The following is a 17,304-nucleotide window of genomic DNA, read 5'->3' as shown; positions in this document are numbered from 1 at the left end:
AGGAGTAAGAGATGAAAACAAGTCTGATCCAAAAAAAAAAAAAAATGTAAAAGAATCCTAGCTTTAAAAAGCACCAAAGTGGGATAGTGTAACCTCAGAAGAATTTGACACTGTCCTTCCACGAGGAATTTCTCTATATTGTGTCACTTTAAGGTAAAATCCCCACATGAGGTATCGCAAATAGATCTACACAAAATGTAAGAGGGTACTGAACATAAATCAATAAAATAAAAAAGATTTGATAAAACCAGCTTGTCACTTGGCAGTAGAATAGATGCCAGTGTTAGGGTACTGTTAATGCTGAATATACAGTACAAGGTCTTGTTGAGCTCTCAGAAAGTCTTATCTTGATCTAATAATATTGGACAGCAAAGGTTTTATCTCATATTTTGTATGAGCAGGAAGCATTTCATAAACACGCTGACTTTGTATGAATTTTCCACAAATGATGGCACTGTTTCTGTGATGTAACTCTGTAACAGGCTGTTCACTGGTGAAAATACAAACACTCATGTTAAAGTAGGAGCACAATACAATGTGAAGTTGTTAAAATGCTTCAGTCATGAATGTGTCACTGAGTCATTGTAGAGCAGTATGATGAAACTGCTCATGTCTGTATGCCAGATGTGATTTATACATATGTAGTGATATCATATCCATATTGATGCACTCCACTGCACTCTCATGGTCAACCATTTCCTCCGAAATGATCCCGATGAAGCTTCACTTTGCAGCTCAGTTGCCTGCTCGTGGGGGAAGATACATATTGAAATCAGGTTGTTTTTTAGTGAGACAAAGGGAATATTGACTGCTGCAGCCCAGTAGGACTGTTGTCCTTTCTTTGGTCTGTGGTACATTGTGGCTGCTGCCTCTGCGAGCCATTCCAAGGAAAATACCTTCACAAACTGCTGACTTTGATAACAGGGTGAAACCTAATTCTGCCTGCATGCACTCTATCAAAGCGAACAGTAACCAAGCTGTTTCAAATCCCGCCTGAATTGTGTTTACTAATGACTTGTCTCTCTGAACATTTGTGTAATAGGGGGTCTCGGAGTGCAACAGTGCTTTGATAGTATTCACAGACAGCAACACACACGGTGTTGTCTTGCTGGGGAGCATGGCATGTATGCATGTCTTTTGTGCATTCAGTGTTACTACAAGCAGCAAGGGGAATGAGGGGTGGAGAGAGGTGGTGATGTGTGTTTGTGTGTGTGTTTTTGGTGGGAGGAGGGCTTTGAACGCTTGCTTAATTGACCTCAGTTTGATATTCTTAAGGGTGGGGTGTACAGAACACATTTCCCAACATATCCACCGCATAAACGTAGAATTGTGTTGAAGGGGTGAGATTCATGCATATAAGGTCATATTGAATATTTCCAGGCAGTATATTCTGATTATTTTCTCATTGTTTGTGCAAACACATGACTTACTGTACCTCAACAGTTCTTTATATTATATTTTACGGAAGGATATGGCACAAAGTGGCTCTCTGTGACAGCATGCCCCTGTTACCAATTAGGTAATTTCCCATCTGTACATGGTTACTGTAAATTTTAAAGGTTTAAAGGCAAAGTAACAACATTACAAGCCTTTGAAACACCTGTGGAAAAATCAGGATCACACTGTCCTGTTCTTTGCTTGTACAACATGAGAAAAGAATTAAAGCCATTGAAAATGAGATGTGTTATACAGTATGTCTGAATGCCTTTACAGATGGTAATGTTGACTCTGGAGCCTTGGCTGCTGCAGGCCAGGAAACCTCACTAGCACTAGGGCCATGTGGGACCTCTGTGTAAAAAAAAGAAAAAAAAAAAAAAAAAGTTTGAGATTTTTTTCACAGCCCATTGTAAGCAATCAGGCAAATAGAAGCTTGCAGTCGTGCAGTGCACAGGCACTTCTTTCCAGAAGGCAGAGAGCAATGCTCAGTCTACTGACAGACGGGCCAGCAGACCGACAAGAAGTCAGGACATATTCTCATAGCACCAACACACGGTAACGCCACCAGTGGGTCTTCTGAAGCCCACTTTCACTCTCCTGCGTGTTATTGCCCCTGTATGCATGTTCAACCTTGTCTACTGCTGCCAGTGAAGACCTGCAGATGCACTCAACCACAGGCTTACTTCTCAACCCTGCATCTGTCTCAACACTCACACCAGCACTGTACCCGCGGGAAGAGGATACACATGTTTTATTGACAGAGCTACAGGTGGTTTGAGTTTGAGCCTCTTGTGGACTTGGAGGGTTTTTTGTTTTTTTTTCCTGTGTGGTGAGCTGTGGCATCTTTGGAGCCGGTATGTTGCATATTGTTGTGGCATGTTTGGTATTCGTCCTGCTGGGCTCGGGGCAGGCTCAGGTTGCCACACAGACTCAGGGGCAGGGGAGTCGCAGCCAGGGGCAGGACAGCGCTGCCACTCCATGGAGGCAGGTGATTCAGTGGGAGAACAATGGTCGGGTGTTTAGCCTGATGAACAGTGGAGCTGAATATGTCCCTGCTGGGACAGGAACCCAGGACAGAGGTCCCAGGGTGGTTGTGGCAGATTCTCGCCCACGCTCCTCAGGCAGACCTCAGGGGGGCAATGTCCGCCGACAGGCTCCATCAAGAGGATCCTCTGAGACAGTCCGCGGGCAGGCAAGGCATCCCTTTGGCTTTGGGCAAGTGCCTGACAATTGGAGACAAAGCACAGGCAGCACAGGTGGAGGCCAGTTCCAGGGATCCTCTAGCACTCGCTTCAGGCAATCTGCAGGGTCTTCATCTTCATCATCATCATCATCTTTCTCTTCATCCTCTTATAATGTACCGTCATACCCACAGTACCCTCTTCCTCAACAGTCGCCCTTCCAACCAGTACCTTACGACCCTAGTTACGTAGAGGGACCAGCCAGGAGCTATGAGCCTCCCTTTCAGCCTGCTGTCGGTGGGGGATATGGCGGTGGAGGATACAGTGCTGGCCGGGCTTTTACTGGAGGGGGGTATGTAGGTGGTGGTCTGGCCCCAGTGCTCCCAGGCTCGCCCTCTGATTTTACTGACGACAGCTACCGCTACTACCAATCTTACAGCTACGGGTCCAATCCTGCGGTGCCTGCACGTGCTGCCCAACCACCATTTGCAGATGGTCTGGACCACAGATACACCCACAGTCTCTACAACGAGGACACTGCCCCTGCACTCCCTGCTATCCCTGCCCCCGATGCCAACCAGGCCACAACCATGATAGTGGACAGGACAGGACCAGCTGGTCAACAACCAATCAGGAGCCCTCAGTATGAGCAGTTTCCCCCATTTGGAAGACCCCAGCCTCCTTTCATGCAGCCCATTGCTCCAGGCAGAAATTCTCCCAACTCTGCCCTGGAGAACCCCAGTATGAACGTTGGGAGTGTGTACCGACCAGAGCAGAGAGGTACAGTAAAGTGTCTGTTTGGGTGTTTGTGAACTAAAACAATGTGTCCTTTATTTCCCATTTTGTCCAGGAAGTTTGGCCACATCTTGATAATATTAGGAGAGGCTGGGAGACATGAGAAGAGTGACAATAGCTGCAGATTAAACAAAAATATTTCACATTTCCAGGGGAAAAATGGAGCGCTTTCACTTGTAGGCATTCATCCAAGGTATTTCTGTCTTTGAGGCAGAAAATGAAAAGCTCACCATGTGATCTCTGTTATTGCTGGACATATGAGTTTGAAATATGCAAAACCCAGGGGTGTAGAGAGCTCACCAACCCCCCCCCCAATTACACAATCGTGTTTCTCCAATATTCCTCTTTCATGTTTGTCAGAGGTCTGAAGTCATCAGAATGAAACAGCTGCTTAAAATTCAGCCGCTTTTCCAGTTTACAAACAAAGTAAGGCGGACACAAGGTTCATCTTTTCCCACTTGTATGGTTATTGAAACCAGGTGTTGAGCAAGTCCTGCCAATGTACAGAGAGCACACACAAGAACCACTGTGTTTTTTTTTTTGTGGGGGGAGTTCTGTGCTACAAGAGAGGAGACTGGTTCGTGAGTCGTGTGGAGTTTGGTAATGGTGGTGGTGACCTCATAGGGGTTGGGGGGCTGGTGACATGGGGGTGGGGGTGGTGGGCAGTGGCTGCCTCCTGGGCTTGAGGACAGGAGAGGGGAAACAAGGGAGGAGGGGGGATACAGTTCTTCACCACTCCTTGAGGGGGAAGGAGAGCGTGGAAAGTCCCAGTAACACATGGGGTCCATTGCTTCAGCTACAGGAAATCAAAGAAATATTCAGGCAGAGTGGTTGAGGGGGGGTGAGGAGTGTCAGAACATGTACACGCACTGTACCCTGACTGAGAAAAAACAGGTTTCTTTGGATCTATTAGCAATTTGTCACATTTATTTTAATAACACTGTCATTGCTAAGGAGGAAGAAGTTTCTGTTATTGTCTATGGTGGGAAAAAACGACTTAGCTAAATGCAAACAACATGTGAACTTTCTCTGTGTTCTAACCGCCGGAGGCTGCGTCTGGTCTGAGCTGAGAGGAGATGAGGGCCTCCAACGAAATTCTCAGGCACTTGATGATGCAGATTTACCCTCTGTTTTATCCAGTAATCTACCTTACTGTGCAGCAGTCTCTCTAGTGTGCTATCATTCATTAGACACTCTAGAGCTGGGAGCCATTTCTAACAGCACAAAAAGCCAACATATGTGCAGAGGCCTTAGTGCTCTCAGTAATCATTGTGATAAAGATTCAGCCATTGGGAGAAGCTGACATTTTTATTGCATCGCTTCATCGCAGGGCATTAGGCTGTTTTGTATTTGTTTTGTATTGTAATAACTATTGTGATCTACAACTTTAAAACTAACTTGAAAGGGAAGTTGTATACCGCTTTCTTTAAATACAATGTTGTGAGGTATCAGAGAAGAAGAATTGAAGAATCAAAAAACATCAGTTTCAATCTCCAGGTTGCTCATGAAATAATTCAGATAAAGTCTCTCAGTCTATCTCATCATGTGTAGCCAACTAAGGTCAGTTCATAAAGGTACAACTAAGGTTAACGAGCTGGCGAGCATTACCATGATTAACCAACCAGATAACTGCAGTGATTAAGTTTAATTTCATGAATCAAGTTCCAGTGTGCAGTCACTGCCCATTCAAGTTGTCAAATGTTTCCACAGACAACCTGTTAACAGAATCTCACTGTGTGAATAGGGCTTAACACACACAGCAGAGTGTGGCAGGAGGAGAGCCAGAACTCAACACAGTGTATGTACTGTGTGTTTGAAGTGTTAAGCAAATAGATTTCACTACATGTGTAAAATTGGAGCAGTCTATCAAGTTTGCAAGTGTCTCCTCTCTCACACTGGCTCTGACATCAGTTGACATCTATGGGGCCAATGACCACAAGTCATGTGCAGTTGACACAAGGTGCAAACAGACAAATGTAACCTCTGCCTGGATTACTTTCAGAGGCAAAGTTGTTTGGAGTGAATGAAGTGTTACATTTATCTACCGCACCGGAGTCGCACTGGTGGGGCTGGATGGTGGGTGAACTAAGCGCACACCAGAACCCAGGGTTTGCATCCTGCCTCCCCTCTGTGGTTTGTTTCAAGCAACAACAGCACTTTGATTAAGGTTGAAGAAAGATCATGGTTTTTAGTTAAATGTTGATGACCACATTGTGACTCAAGTCATCACAGACTTTTTCCCTGTTAAACATACATGTGACATAATCACTACAACATGGTGTTGTATTGTAAGATTGGACATATTGGCAAAAAACAAATGTAACAATATTTTTGTTCTATGTGTTAAATGACAACATTTCCTTATTATTTTATGAAAAAACTGAGTCCGGTTGGCACAACATTTCTTTCAAAACATATTTCCTGTTGCAAATTAGTTGAGCACAAAACACCAGTTCTAATTAGACTGAAGTGGAAGGTGTGCCCCTGAATCTCAGCCACAATCTGCTTTCTCTATTTTTTTTCCTGAGAAATCCTTATTTTGTACCACTAGGCAAACTAACAAAGAACAGTGAGTCTTATTTGCAAACAAATTCAAGGGCACTTTACTCTGTGTTAGCTGTACTCTAACCAAGTCGCTGCTGAGAGTAATCTGACTTGAATAGTGCAGCCTTGGTGATGGTATTCTCTCTTTGAGTGTGTTCTAGTTTTGAAAGCTGCAGTGTTGCAGTGGTTTTGTGAATAATGAATTGTCTTTAATGAAGTGTCATGGCAAAGATTGGTTTAAAACGTCTGCATATTGTCCCAACTATGCCCTTTGCAGCACGTTGTCATTTCATCTCACTCTTCCTTACTCTCATATTCCCTGACAAAGCCACCAGCAGTGATTGGTTAGAATAATTAAACCGTAATTGGTAGATTAATTCATCAAGGCAGCACCACAGTTATTTCACTCATTAGTTTTACCATGATATCTTCAAATTGGAAAGGAAGTTTTGGTACCTCATCATTGCTGAAATGAATCTTTAATGTGTCAACTGACAACCAAAAGCAGAGTGGCTGATAATCATGAAAATAGATAAGATGCAAGAGAAAGTAGAGAGTATATACTGCCGTATATACTGCCTGACAAAGGAAGCTTTGACAGTAGAATCTTCCATATTGATGCTGTTTTGATTTTTGATTTTTCATTGTAAAATGACCTCAATGAATTCCAAGTATTTCAATCTGTCAGTCGTCTGCAGCTAAACGGCCTATAGCTTAAAGCAGGAGTATCTAGAGAGGGAGCCCTTGTGTCTTTTATTATGCCATATTAGATGGTATAAAAAGCCTGGCAAGAACCAGTTTCTTCTCTCCGTGCCCCACTTAGAATGTAATGTGTGGCTTTGTCACATGCTGTCGAGAGCTGATCAGCTTTGGCTTCTCAATACATTTTATCCCTCTGAAAGAGACCCAATTTCACATTTCAAAAGATTAGGGGGCAGAGAACAAAGCCTTCCTAGGGTGAGGAGAAAAAAAACAGAGTTGCGAGTGCTGTTGGAAAACCTCTGCGTTTCACACTGGTCTTACAGTGTTTACGTGGTCTGCCCCACGACGCTTCCCCCTGTCCTATATGTCTGCCTCAGAGAGAGCTGTCAGATGGGATGTTTACACAGTGCCCGCAAACGCAGTGCCCTTATTTAAACTTGCAGCTGGGGAGGGGAAACTCAGCTGGTTGTTAAACACGGGCAAATATGAAAGAGGAAGCTTCCTATCTGGTTTCCATAAACAAACCATGACTAAAGCCCCTCATGCTAGACTAAAATCAAAAGATAACATTATTTAATCATCTTCTATTCCTTTGTTAAAACATGCTACAACAGAAATTGAAGATTGTACATCATTTTTGATTTCATTAATGCTTACAGGCTTAGAGGTCAGATGGTTTGACTTTGACTTGTTTGAACAATCTCACATTAAAGCGTGTCTGGCCTTTGTGAGCTCAGTAGAGAGGGGTGATAAGCTATGCCAGAGACCCTTGCTGGTATGGCCTTCATTGGGAACTGCACAGAAAGACATTTACTCTGACAAGTCAGGCCTGCTTTTCTTTTTTTTACTCCTTCCTCAGGTTTTCTGACAGATTTGGACAGTGGCCCACTTTAAAATCAGGAGTGGTGTGAGATCACTGTTGTTTTACCCTGGTATGCATGTTTTCCCTCACTCTGTCTCTGTCTGGCTCTCTCGCTGTATCTCTGTGCACCTATGCCTTTCCACATCTCTTCATCTCTGTCACTTGTTTTCAGAAACTAATGTATGAAAAACACAGGCTGCATTGCAGCAAGAACTCCTGTGATACTGTAACTCCCATGTTTAGCCGTACCCCCAACAGATATGAGTAGTCATGCTATGTTTGCTATGTTAAATGTTAAGATAAAGTGGCACATGCATATTAAGATTAGTGTCATGAAAGATCACATCACACATCATAGCCAAGAAAGCAAACAAGTATTGGGACATTTTTCCCTAGTAATAAGATACATTTGGTTGAAAACCAAATGTATTCAACACTGAAAATGGATGCACTGTAGATGTAGTTACATTTGGAAAATCCAAAATGTAACCCTTGTTTTCTCTCTCCCCAAACTCACCCCTGTCTGAGAGGCATGTGAGCAAAAGCGTCTCATTAGAAAACCATGATAATAATCTGGAATGCACAGTAATTAGTGGCCAATGGATTTATCTAGAGTGACCCAATCATGAACTGTGGGCCCTGTTACTGCTTTACTGCCTGTCATATCCTCCATCAGCACCACCATATTTACCAGGTAATAAAAAATTGATGACAAATATGCAAAAGAGCTCACTGGCGGTTTGGCTGGAATTAAGAGATCAAAAGGCGACCTGTCATTAAATGATCAATCACTGACATCTGGATTACTTTAGTTATGAATGAGATCATAATAACAGTGCTATAAATGCATTTTGTGAACTTTAACCACACTTACAAACATTATTCTAATAATGTGTATAAGTAATTACACTTATGAGCAGCTTTGTGTGATTTGTGAAGAAACTACTGTTCTATTTAGTAGCAAAGTTCTGACAATGGACAATGACAATATAGACTGAGCAGTCTGTCTATCATTTCAGGTTTGCCTGACCTGGTTCCTGATCCCAATTATGTCCAGGCTTCCACCTACATCCAGAGAGCCCACATGTATTCTCTCCGATGCGCTGCAGAGGAAAAATGTCTGTCAAGGTAAACCCAATTCTGGATGTCCTTTACTGGCTTGCATTTATTTATTTATACATGTCTTTACTTTTTCAGTGAGTTCATTCTGCTGTCGCAGTATCAAAAATGATCTTGGCCCTATCAGTTCTGTTTTTCATGTTAATGACAATGTTCTCATTTCAATGGTTTCTGCTACATCTTAAGGGCAGCATCATGACTCAGTGTTTAGTTCATTCCATAGATATTAAAGTTATGTTAAATTGGAAACAATAAATTGCGTTTCCTGTCTTAGTGTAGCCTCTTGATAGACTAGTTGTGCGTCCAGCCTATACCCTGTGCTGGATCAAGAAAATGTAAATTCTTTTATGATTACAATTTTTTATAAGCTGCTTCACCTTTGGGTAAAATTAACCAGTGAGTGAACCATCCACAATTGTAATGTAGCCTTCAGAATTATACGCATTCTGTGCAATAATATCCAAAAGAAATAATGAAAAAAGTTGACCAACGGTACAACACAAGTGTACTAAATCCCGGTCACCTTCGGGGATGCAGGCTGCCGCGAGTTTCATTTCTCTGTGTTGGCGGATAGCATCCCCTGAGCCGCGGACCTGGGCCCTTTGACTGTCAGTGCACTAAGGACACTATTGAAATGATGGAAGTGCGCTGTCCCCATGGCTGCTCTATTTGCCCTCTTCCCATCACAAGCACAGCCATCCCTCAAAGCCCTTTCATATCCTGTCTGAGTTTGCAGCAATCACCGACAGATGGGCTGTTGTAATTTGCCATACACTCCAGTGTCAACAACAGCCACAAGACGAATGGCTTAGATCTTCAGTGGTACTGTGAACTCGAGGTTGTGCCTCCTTTTTCACACACAAAAAAAGTGTATTGTACAACACAGTGTTCCCTCTCCCCATGTTGAAACTGTGTGTTTGGAGAGATGGTTGTAATCTGTAGAATGAATTATTTAGTAGCTGTTCTCCTGCCTCCAAGCCTTTACAGTCCTGCTCTTTTTTTTTCCTTTCCTTGTCTTAGTTATGAGAAACAGACATGCCGACATTCTTTTTGAAGCCACTTGTGCAGTTTCCCTCACCGCTTTTTGTCTTGTTGTATGTGTCCACCATTCAGCTCTGCCTATAGCCCTGAGGCCACCGACTATGATGTACGGGTCCTGCTGCGTTTCCCACAGAGGGTGAAGAACAAGGGCACTGCCGACTTCATGCCTAACAGGCCACGTCATACCTGGGAGTGGCATAGCTGTCATCAGTAAGTGCTTAATACAAAACAGATTTTACCCAATCAGCTACTCACGCCTTAGTCACTACAGCATCAGCCGCTGTGGTAGCCAGAGAGTTAGTTAGTAAACATCTGATTTCATTATAACAGAGTGTATTTACAATTTATGTAGCTTGTACGAAACCTAACTACTACTACTACTGACTGAGATGACAGTGGGTGACAGTGAGTGTGTTGTGAAAGGCTGTTGATATGTGGTGAACACCTCTAGTTAAAACCTTAAAGACTTTGTATAATACAGGAGCAGCAGCACTCACCCTCTCATCACTGGGAGTTGGATGTAACCCAAACTAATAACCCCAGCTGGCCTCACTACATCTCGGTGGACACCAGAAGAAGAAAAGGTTTAATGAGTAAATGACTGGATGAAGCCCTGGTTTATAAAAATTGGGGTGCAGTTGCCGTTTCTCTGGTAATGTGCCACCCCATGGACATCAAAAACTTGGTACTAATATTCTAATGACCCCTTCCAATGAAAATCAAGTTTCTAACCTTGTTAACATGTCCATATGATGTTTTTTATATAATACAAGTCATATCACGACCAAAATAAGCAGTCAGCGCCATGACTGCGTATTTCCACCTTGGAACTGCAGTGAACCAATGGCAGCCGGGGTTTCATACGTCATATAACTAAGGAACCAATCTTGTCAACTTGCTGGGCCGGGGACGGGCTAACTAAACCGGACATCTTGTCAGTACAGAGAGTTAGAATTTGCCTTAGCAAAATTGCCTTAATGCTGCTTCAGCCACTGCCGGTTACAAGCTAAAACACAACAAAAAAAGATGCTAACTACACTAACTGTTCTGATATTCTCCTCATCTGAGTCTGGGTCCGACGGAGGCTCAAACATGTAGCTGACTCTCTCCAGTATTTCCTCTCACCCTAACCATGCTTGACATCCACCTGTCGCCATTACAGAGAGCAAGAGTTTGCAGTAACAGAGCCACTAACACAGCCACTGCAAGATACAAGCTAACAAACAAATAATTACACTTCCTGCTCTGATACTACTACTACTGTCTTCACACCCCAGCAAACTCCAGAGTCTGGATCAGACTGAGGCTCAAATATGTGTGGCCGAGACTCACGCTGTTTCCTCCGTTAACCATCTTGATACGCTCTGCTCTTTCAAAGTAACGTAAGCAGCGGTGGTGGGGCACAATGTCTGATCCAGATTTCTCAAAGAGAAAGTAAAAGTAGATGTGCTTCCAGCCCCAGTTTTGCAAATTTTTTTTCACTTTTTATGTAGGAAAACCATGTTAAACAAAATATTAATCATGGCAGAGTATTTTTACATAGTTTAAAACATATCTGTGGAGGAACTTTAAATGTCTGGGTTCATGGTGGGTTTTCAGGGTAGTGAGAGTTCTCTGTTCTCTGAAGTACAACACTGTGTGGTTGTTGGTTCATACCAGCACAACCTTGCTGCACAGCAACAGCCCAAAGTGTTGGGAGGCACACTCAGAGTCCATATCCAGAAAGTTGACGTGGTGCATGTCAATGTCATTTGACTGAAGGTGAATGCAGATTGGGTGTCATACAGTCATAAGCCCCATATTGTGCCCTATATGGTTACAGTGCAGGAAAGGACAAAGCCTGCTCTGGTTGGCTGAGAAAGTACACACACAGTATATTACGTTATTCTCGTCTAAAGAGGAGAGAGGTTGGGGGTGTGTGGTGGGGTGGGAGGAGGGGTCAAACCTATAGAGTTCATTTGATAGCCAACCCAGCGTGAAATAGAGCAGTACAATACACTCTAAATTCACATCACAGAAAAAATTATGGTATTTAGCTCTGTGGGTTTGATCAATTCAGAAAGCAGTTTTCTCATTGTGTCTTCCTCATTGGACAGATTTTAGTTGGTTTAGCGAGGCAGCAGTGGCTTAGACTGAACATCTCTGGGGTACTGCTGATGAGGTGATTCTGAGGCTATCGTCATTGTTTTATGACATTATATTCCATGTAGACTGGCTCTTATCTCAATTTCAGCAAGTCCGCCCACTGACGCTAGTGCCAGGCCCTGCTTTACTATCCTCATCTTAGAGGAATGTTGACTGGCCGTTAGGAGATTGGCAGTGTTGTTGCTGTCTGACATCAGTCTGCATTTACACAGTGGTTCCCAGGGGGCAGAAAGCCAAGGCAATCACTCCACTGGCTGTGTGATCAGAATGACAAATCAATCCATTTTTCCTGTCAATCTGTGACACCAGATCACACAGCTGCTAAAGTATGATGGCATGGATGTGGGTTACTGGGACGCAGTGTTTGGTTACAAAGAAATCTCTTTAGGGGAAGAAAATCTCTAGCCCAGATTCTCACAATAAACTTTCCTGCCCTACATTTTTGTCAAATAAGCTGTGTAGTTGACAGTTTTGCTTTTCATTACATTCACTCCTATCGTTCTCGCTTGAGTATTAGAAGAAAGAAAGGGAACAGCATCCTCTTGAGTATCATAGGCTGTGAAAATGTTGGAATTTGTGTATTTTTCTTACCCAAATGAGTACACAGAATTCCACGTAGAACTTATTTTTTCATGCCAATCAGCGTGAGAGGCATGGGAAGTTATTAAAAGTGTTTGATTTGTTTGGTTTAACTTTTATTTTTGATATTACAAAAGTTAATAAAATGATTCTTCAGCTTATGCTTTATTTATCTCAGTCAGCTTCAGTAAGCTATGTGACCTTTGTGGTCAAAGATCATGGCTGCTATTTGTGCAGGTGCTTTGACATATGTCTTCAATTCCTGACTGCACTTCACGGAAGGCAAATGTCAGGCCACTGCTGGATAGTTCTCAAAGAACCTACTGTAGTCATCTGTGTTTTACAACCCAAACTGTGATCTGAGAAACCTTCAAAGTCTTGTTTGTTGCAACACAAGTGGAAAATGACTCATGACTACGAAGACAACCTGGAATGTTTTGTATATTACGATCACAAGCTATTCTTGTTAAATCCTTTATGTGTCCTTCCAACACTACATTCTCTATAGTTGACATAGTCAGTGAGGGGATCCAGGAATCCAAGGAGGCTGGGGACCTTTCCAAGCACCTCGTAGTCCAGCTCCTCCCACTCTCAATCTTTTTCTCTGCTTCCCTGTACTCTGTCTTTCTATTTCACACACACGTACACACATATACTGTAGATAATCATCTCAAGATTGCCCCTGAAATGAATGCCAGGATTGGGACACAAACAAAGACTTTGCTTCAAAATTCCAGGCCCTCCAGTTCCTGCTCTGATTCATACACATGTGAATGTATCTACTCACATACATGTATGCATCGCACAAATTTAATGCATAACCATGTGCCCCACATAAAATAAGCCTATGAAAAAGACACACACACACACACACATACATTTGCATGTCAACAGAGACAGGAGAGTAATTTATGCCCATAGTTACGCTAAAGGTAGTGTGGAGCCCCAGATAACAGCAGACAGGTTTCTACCTGAGAGTAACTACTAATTGGTTGCCTCTCCTATGGAAAGAATGAGTCCTTGAATGGTCACTTGCTCCATCAGTGGAAAGTACCCACTTTTCCTTCCAAGTCATCCTTCAATCTTTAATGACTGTTCCAGTAAAAGCTGTTGCTATGTCGAAACATGGGCCATGAAGTAAGGCGAAAGGGCAATATTTATATAGTCTGAGTTTGTCTGACTGTAAGAGATCCAGTGGTTACCTCACCTGCTACAACAACTAAAGTCAACACCACTTAAGTATACTGTGTGGAGTAATTTAAGAGTCAGTGAATAATGGAAAGAAAGAAATACTTTCAATAACTGCGAGAAGGCGTATTTAAATCCTGTGCTGTATCATTTCAATTGGGTGTCATCTTAAAGAACATTGTCACATTGTTGCAGGCTGTTTTTGCATCTAAAAGACTTCTGGGCAGTTTCAAGAGGTGTTGCTTTCTAATCTGTAGTTTCTAAATCATTCATACCTTGTCAGCTTTCAAGCTTCATCAGAACTTTAGGAAAAATGACTGTGCTAATTCTTATGTGTTTTTTTTTTTTTTAATTAATTAATTAATCTATTTTTTTCACAAGCAACTTTGGTAACATGAGAGGAAACCCCTTTATTGCAAATGACAGCTGTATTTTTTCCGACAAGGGAAGGTACACCTTCTATATGATATGTGAAAATAGGTAACTACCTAATCTAACAAGTACAGATTTCCAGTACTTTCTAATTAGAAGCTGGAAACTTTCTTACTCTTGGTTGTTTTCATTAAAAAAAATCTTTATCTGTGTCTCAAATGAGGAAATTTAGCAGCTGGCAGCATGCCTTAATCATAACACTATGATGCTGTATGTTAATGACTCCCAGATAATTAGATACAGTTAATTGTTGCATTGTTAATATACAATTATATGTGCTGTAAAGACTAATGTTGAGCATTTTGTCAGTGGGTAGAACAAAACATCATAAACAACTTATGATACATACAATGCTATGCAACGGTACAATGGAATACAATAGCACAACAGAAACAAAGTGGCCACAGAGTTAGTTAAACACCTCTCTGAGGAAGGATTTATTGTTAAGCTGGTGCATTAGATTGTCATAGATTTGGCTATTTGTACATTTTCAAATATGTGTGCAGAGAAAATCCTACGTACTGTAGCCTAGAAATTTTTGCTGTCTGAGATATAAAGACCAGATTCTCATTCGTAACATACTGCATATGTTGGTGCTTGTGACAAATGATGTCATGGCCAGAGACCTGACAGCCATGCTTCATATTCAGCAGAGCTCCACGTCCTCCACAACAGACACTTGATTCCATGAGGTTTGTGCCACTTAAAGCGTATCACTTACCTTATGTATTTCTGACAACACAACTCAACTTACTGCTATGTTCATATGACATAGTATATCTGGTATACAGTATACTCCACAACATCCACTGCAGTAATGATTTTACGCTGGCCGACAGGGCTGTTCAGACGTGTGCACACAGAAACAAAAATCACTGTAAAAAACAGCTTTGAATTTGCATTTGCAGTATTTTTATTAGATGCATCTTTTTATGAAATAAATGAAAAATTAGAACAATTAAGCTGCTACATAGCAACATTCAATCATGTAGATGAGGGGAAACAAAAAAAGGCAAATGGGACTGTAGGGCATTTTTATAATAATTTTATGTGTGTTTCAATAATTCAGTTACTGCTGCTGTGCATAAATCCATCAAAATAATGAGCAAAAGTAGAGCTTTCCCCATCAACATGGAATTATGTTGTCACCGCGCTCAGTGCAAATATACACTTGTTAGCATGTACCACAATTATGTTCAGAGCAGGCTTGTAAAAAAAAAGAAAGTGAACAGCATCTCAGGTCACTTTGGCATCCGAGAGAGGTCCAAGCCATGACGCACTTAATATTGCAGATGATGTCAAATGGAGCAGCTCATCGACAGACTCACTCACTCAGAGTCACTTGGTTCATATTCCGGTTCAGTTGAGATGATCAGTGGCCATGTGCATCCAGGCTTTCCTAAGCTGCTAAAGCTGTGCAAACACACATAAACACACTGAAACCAGCGCACGCACAAATGCGCTCTTACAATGATACACACACAAACTTACACATGCTCACGCAAATATGTGCAGGTAGCTTTAAAATATCCACAAGCACACACACTCACACACAAAAAAAAAAAAAACGTAAATGCCGACACACCAACACACACAAACACCTCTGATCTTGCCGACTGATACAAGCTAATTAACAACAATCATACATCATTAGGGTGTTAATGCCGTGCCTCAGCAATACTTTATTGCTTCCATTAATTAGTATCCATTGTCCTTTCATATTTAATGATGTGTTCAGTCAAGGTGCAACATCACTTACAGAAATGTTAACAGATGAGGTCAACAGGTTGAATTTAGAGTTTCTACACTTAACTTTGATAAACAGAATTTAAACAAAATGGCTTGATAAACTTCTACTTAAATATTGTTGCCTAGGCACATGTGACATAACAGATTGATTCTAGAACAATCTTGAACTCTTGAACTCTTTCATTGTTTAATTTCTGACTGCATGCATGTTGATCCAATAGGCACTACCACAGTATGGACGAGTTCAGCCATTATGATTTGCTGGAAGTCAGCACTGGCCGTAAAGTGGCAGAGGGTCACAAGGCTAGCTTCTGTCTGGAGGACACCACCTGTGACTTTGGTCACTTGAAGCGCTACGCCTGCACTGCTCACACTCAGGTAAAACAGCAAGCAGAAATATGAGTGGAGATTGTGACAATAGATAGAGAATAGATTTTGTGGTCACCCGCAATACTTTTGGTCCACTTTCCACCACATGCTATATTAATCACCAGGTCAATATCCACTGTCCACAGTAGGTTGTTGCTACAGCAGGATGTTATTCATTGACCTGTTATATTTGTTGCAACATATTATATATACCTTTTGACCACAACTTAAAATTCCCACTGTTTTTGACTCAGATCAGTATTCATCAGTGTCTCTCCCCCCCACCCCACCCCACCCCTCCACCCCTGTTTCTTCAAGGTCTGAGCCCTTGGCTGCTATGATACATACAATGCTGATATTGACTGCCAATGGATCGATATCACGGACATCCAACCTGGAAACTACATACTGAAGGTAAGAGTCAAGTGAGGACCTGGTGTGCATGGACATGGCAGGTTTGTGGACAGCACAGGGTCACATCTATAACAAAACAAAATGATCTGGGTTATAAAGTTATAAAGTTTTTAGTTTACTAGTTATCCAGAGTTTTTTAAGTTACAGCACTTCATGGCTCAGTGGCATTGGTTTCCCATCCATCACATTGTCTGTTTTTCATGCATATTTTATTTGGCCAATATGGCTGTAAGAGGTACAGTTCACACACAAAAAAATCTATATATGATGGTTTTCAGTGTTATTTATCCCAAATACATTTTTTGACGCAAGTTTGTTGAGATTGTGTGATTATGATGAACTGTAATTTGCCTTCTGTCCATTGTCTCCAGCTCCAGGTTAATCCCAAATTCTTGGTGCTGGAATCAGACTTCACCAACAATGTGGTCAGGTGTAACATTCACTATACAGGACGCTTTGTTAGAACAACTAACTGCAAAATAGCACAGTAAGTAACACAGAACATAACGTTTTTATCAAATAGCTGATAATTGCTTTTACTGTTCATTGTATTTGTGATGTTTTTTGTACAATTAATCCCTGGGTAATTTTCAGATATCTGTTGTAGAATGAGCATTGGAAAGCAAACTGTGAGTCAGGGTTTGTGTCATTTTCACACCTATGAGTTACTGTGAACCACATGACAAGGTGGCGGAGGAGTCTTAGTGTTTTGAATTACTTTGTAGACTTAATGGGTTCTTGGCTGAA

The 17,304-nt window shown here is 41.8% G+C and overlaps 1 protein-coding gene across 1 annotated transcript; it reads left to right on the top strand.

The window, feature by feature from the left end:
• Nucleotides 1-1,863: 1,863 nt before the first annotated feature.
• Nucleotides 1,864-17,048, top strand: LOC111220595 (lysyl oxidase homolog 1-like). Its single transcript, XM_022743730.1, is given in 6 exon segments — nucleotides 1,864-3,398; nucleotides 8,541-8,649; nucleotides 9,754-9,891; nucleotides 15,996-16,152; nucleotides 16,462-16,557; nucleotides 16,929-17,048. Coding segments are annotated over 6 exon segments (1,725 nt in total). The 5' UTR covers nucleotides 1,864-2,293.
• The last annotated feature ends 256 nt before the right edge of the window (nucleotides 17,049-17,304 follow it).

This window comes from Seriola dumerili, unplaced genomic scaffold, assembly GCF_002260705.1.
Source record: "Seriola dumerili isolate Sdu_G_001 unplaced genomic scaffold, Sdu_1.0 BDQW01000003.1, whole genome shotgun sequence".
In the NCBI taxonomy this organism is placed as follows: Eukaryota; Metazoa; Chordata; class Actinopteri; order Carangiformes; family Carangidae; genus Seriola; species Seriola dumerili.
Note: the sequence above shows the minus strand (reverse complement) of the source record. Positions and strands in the feature narration are given on the sequence as shown.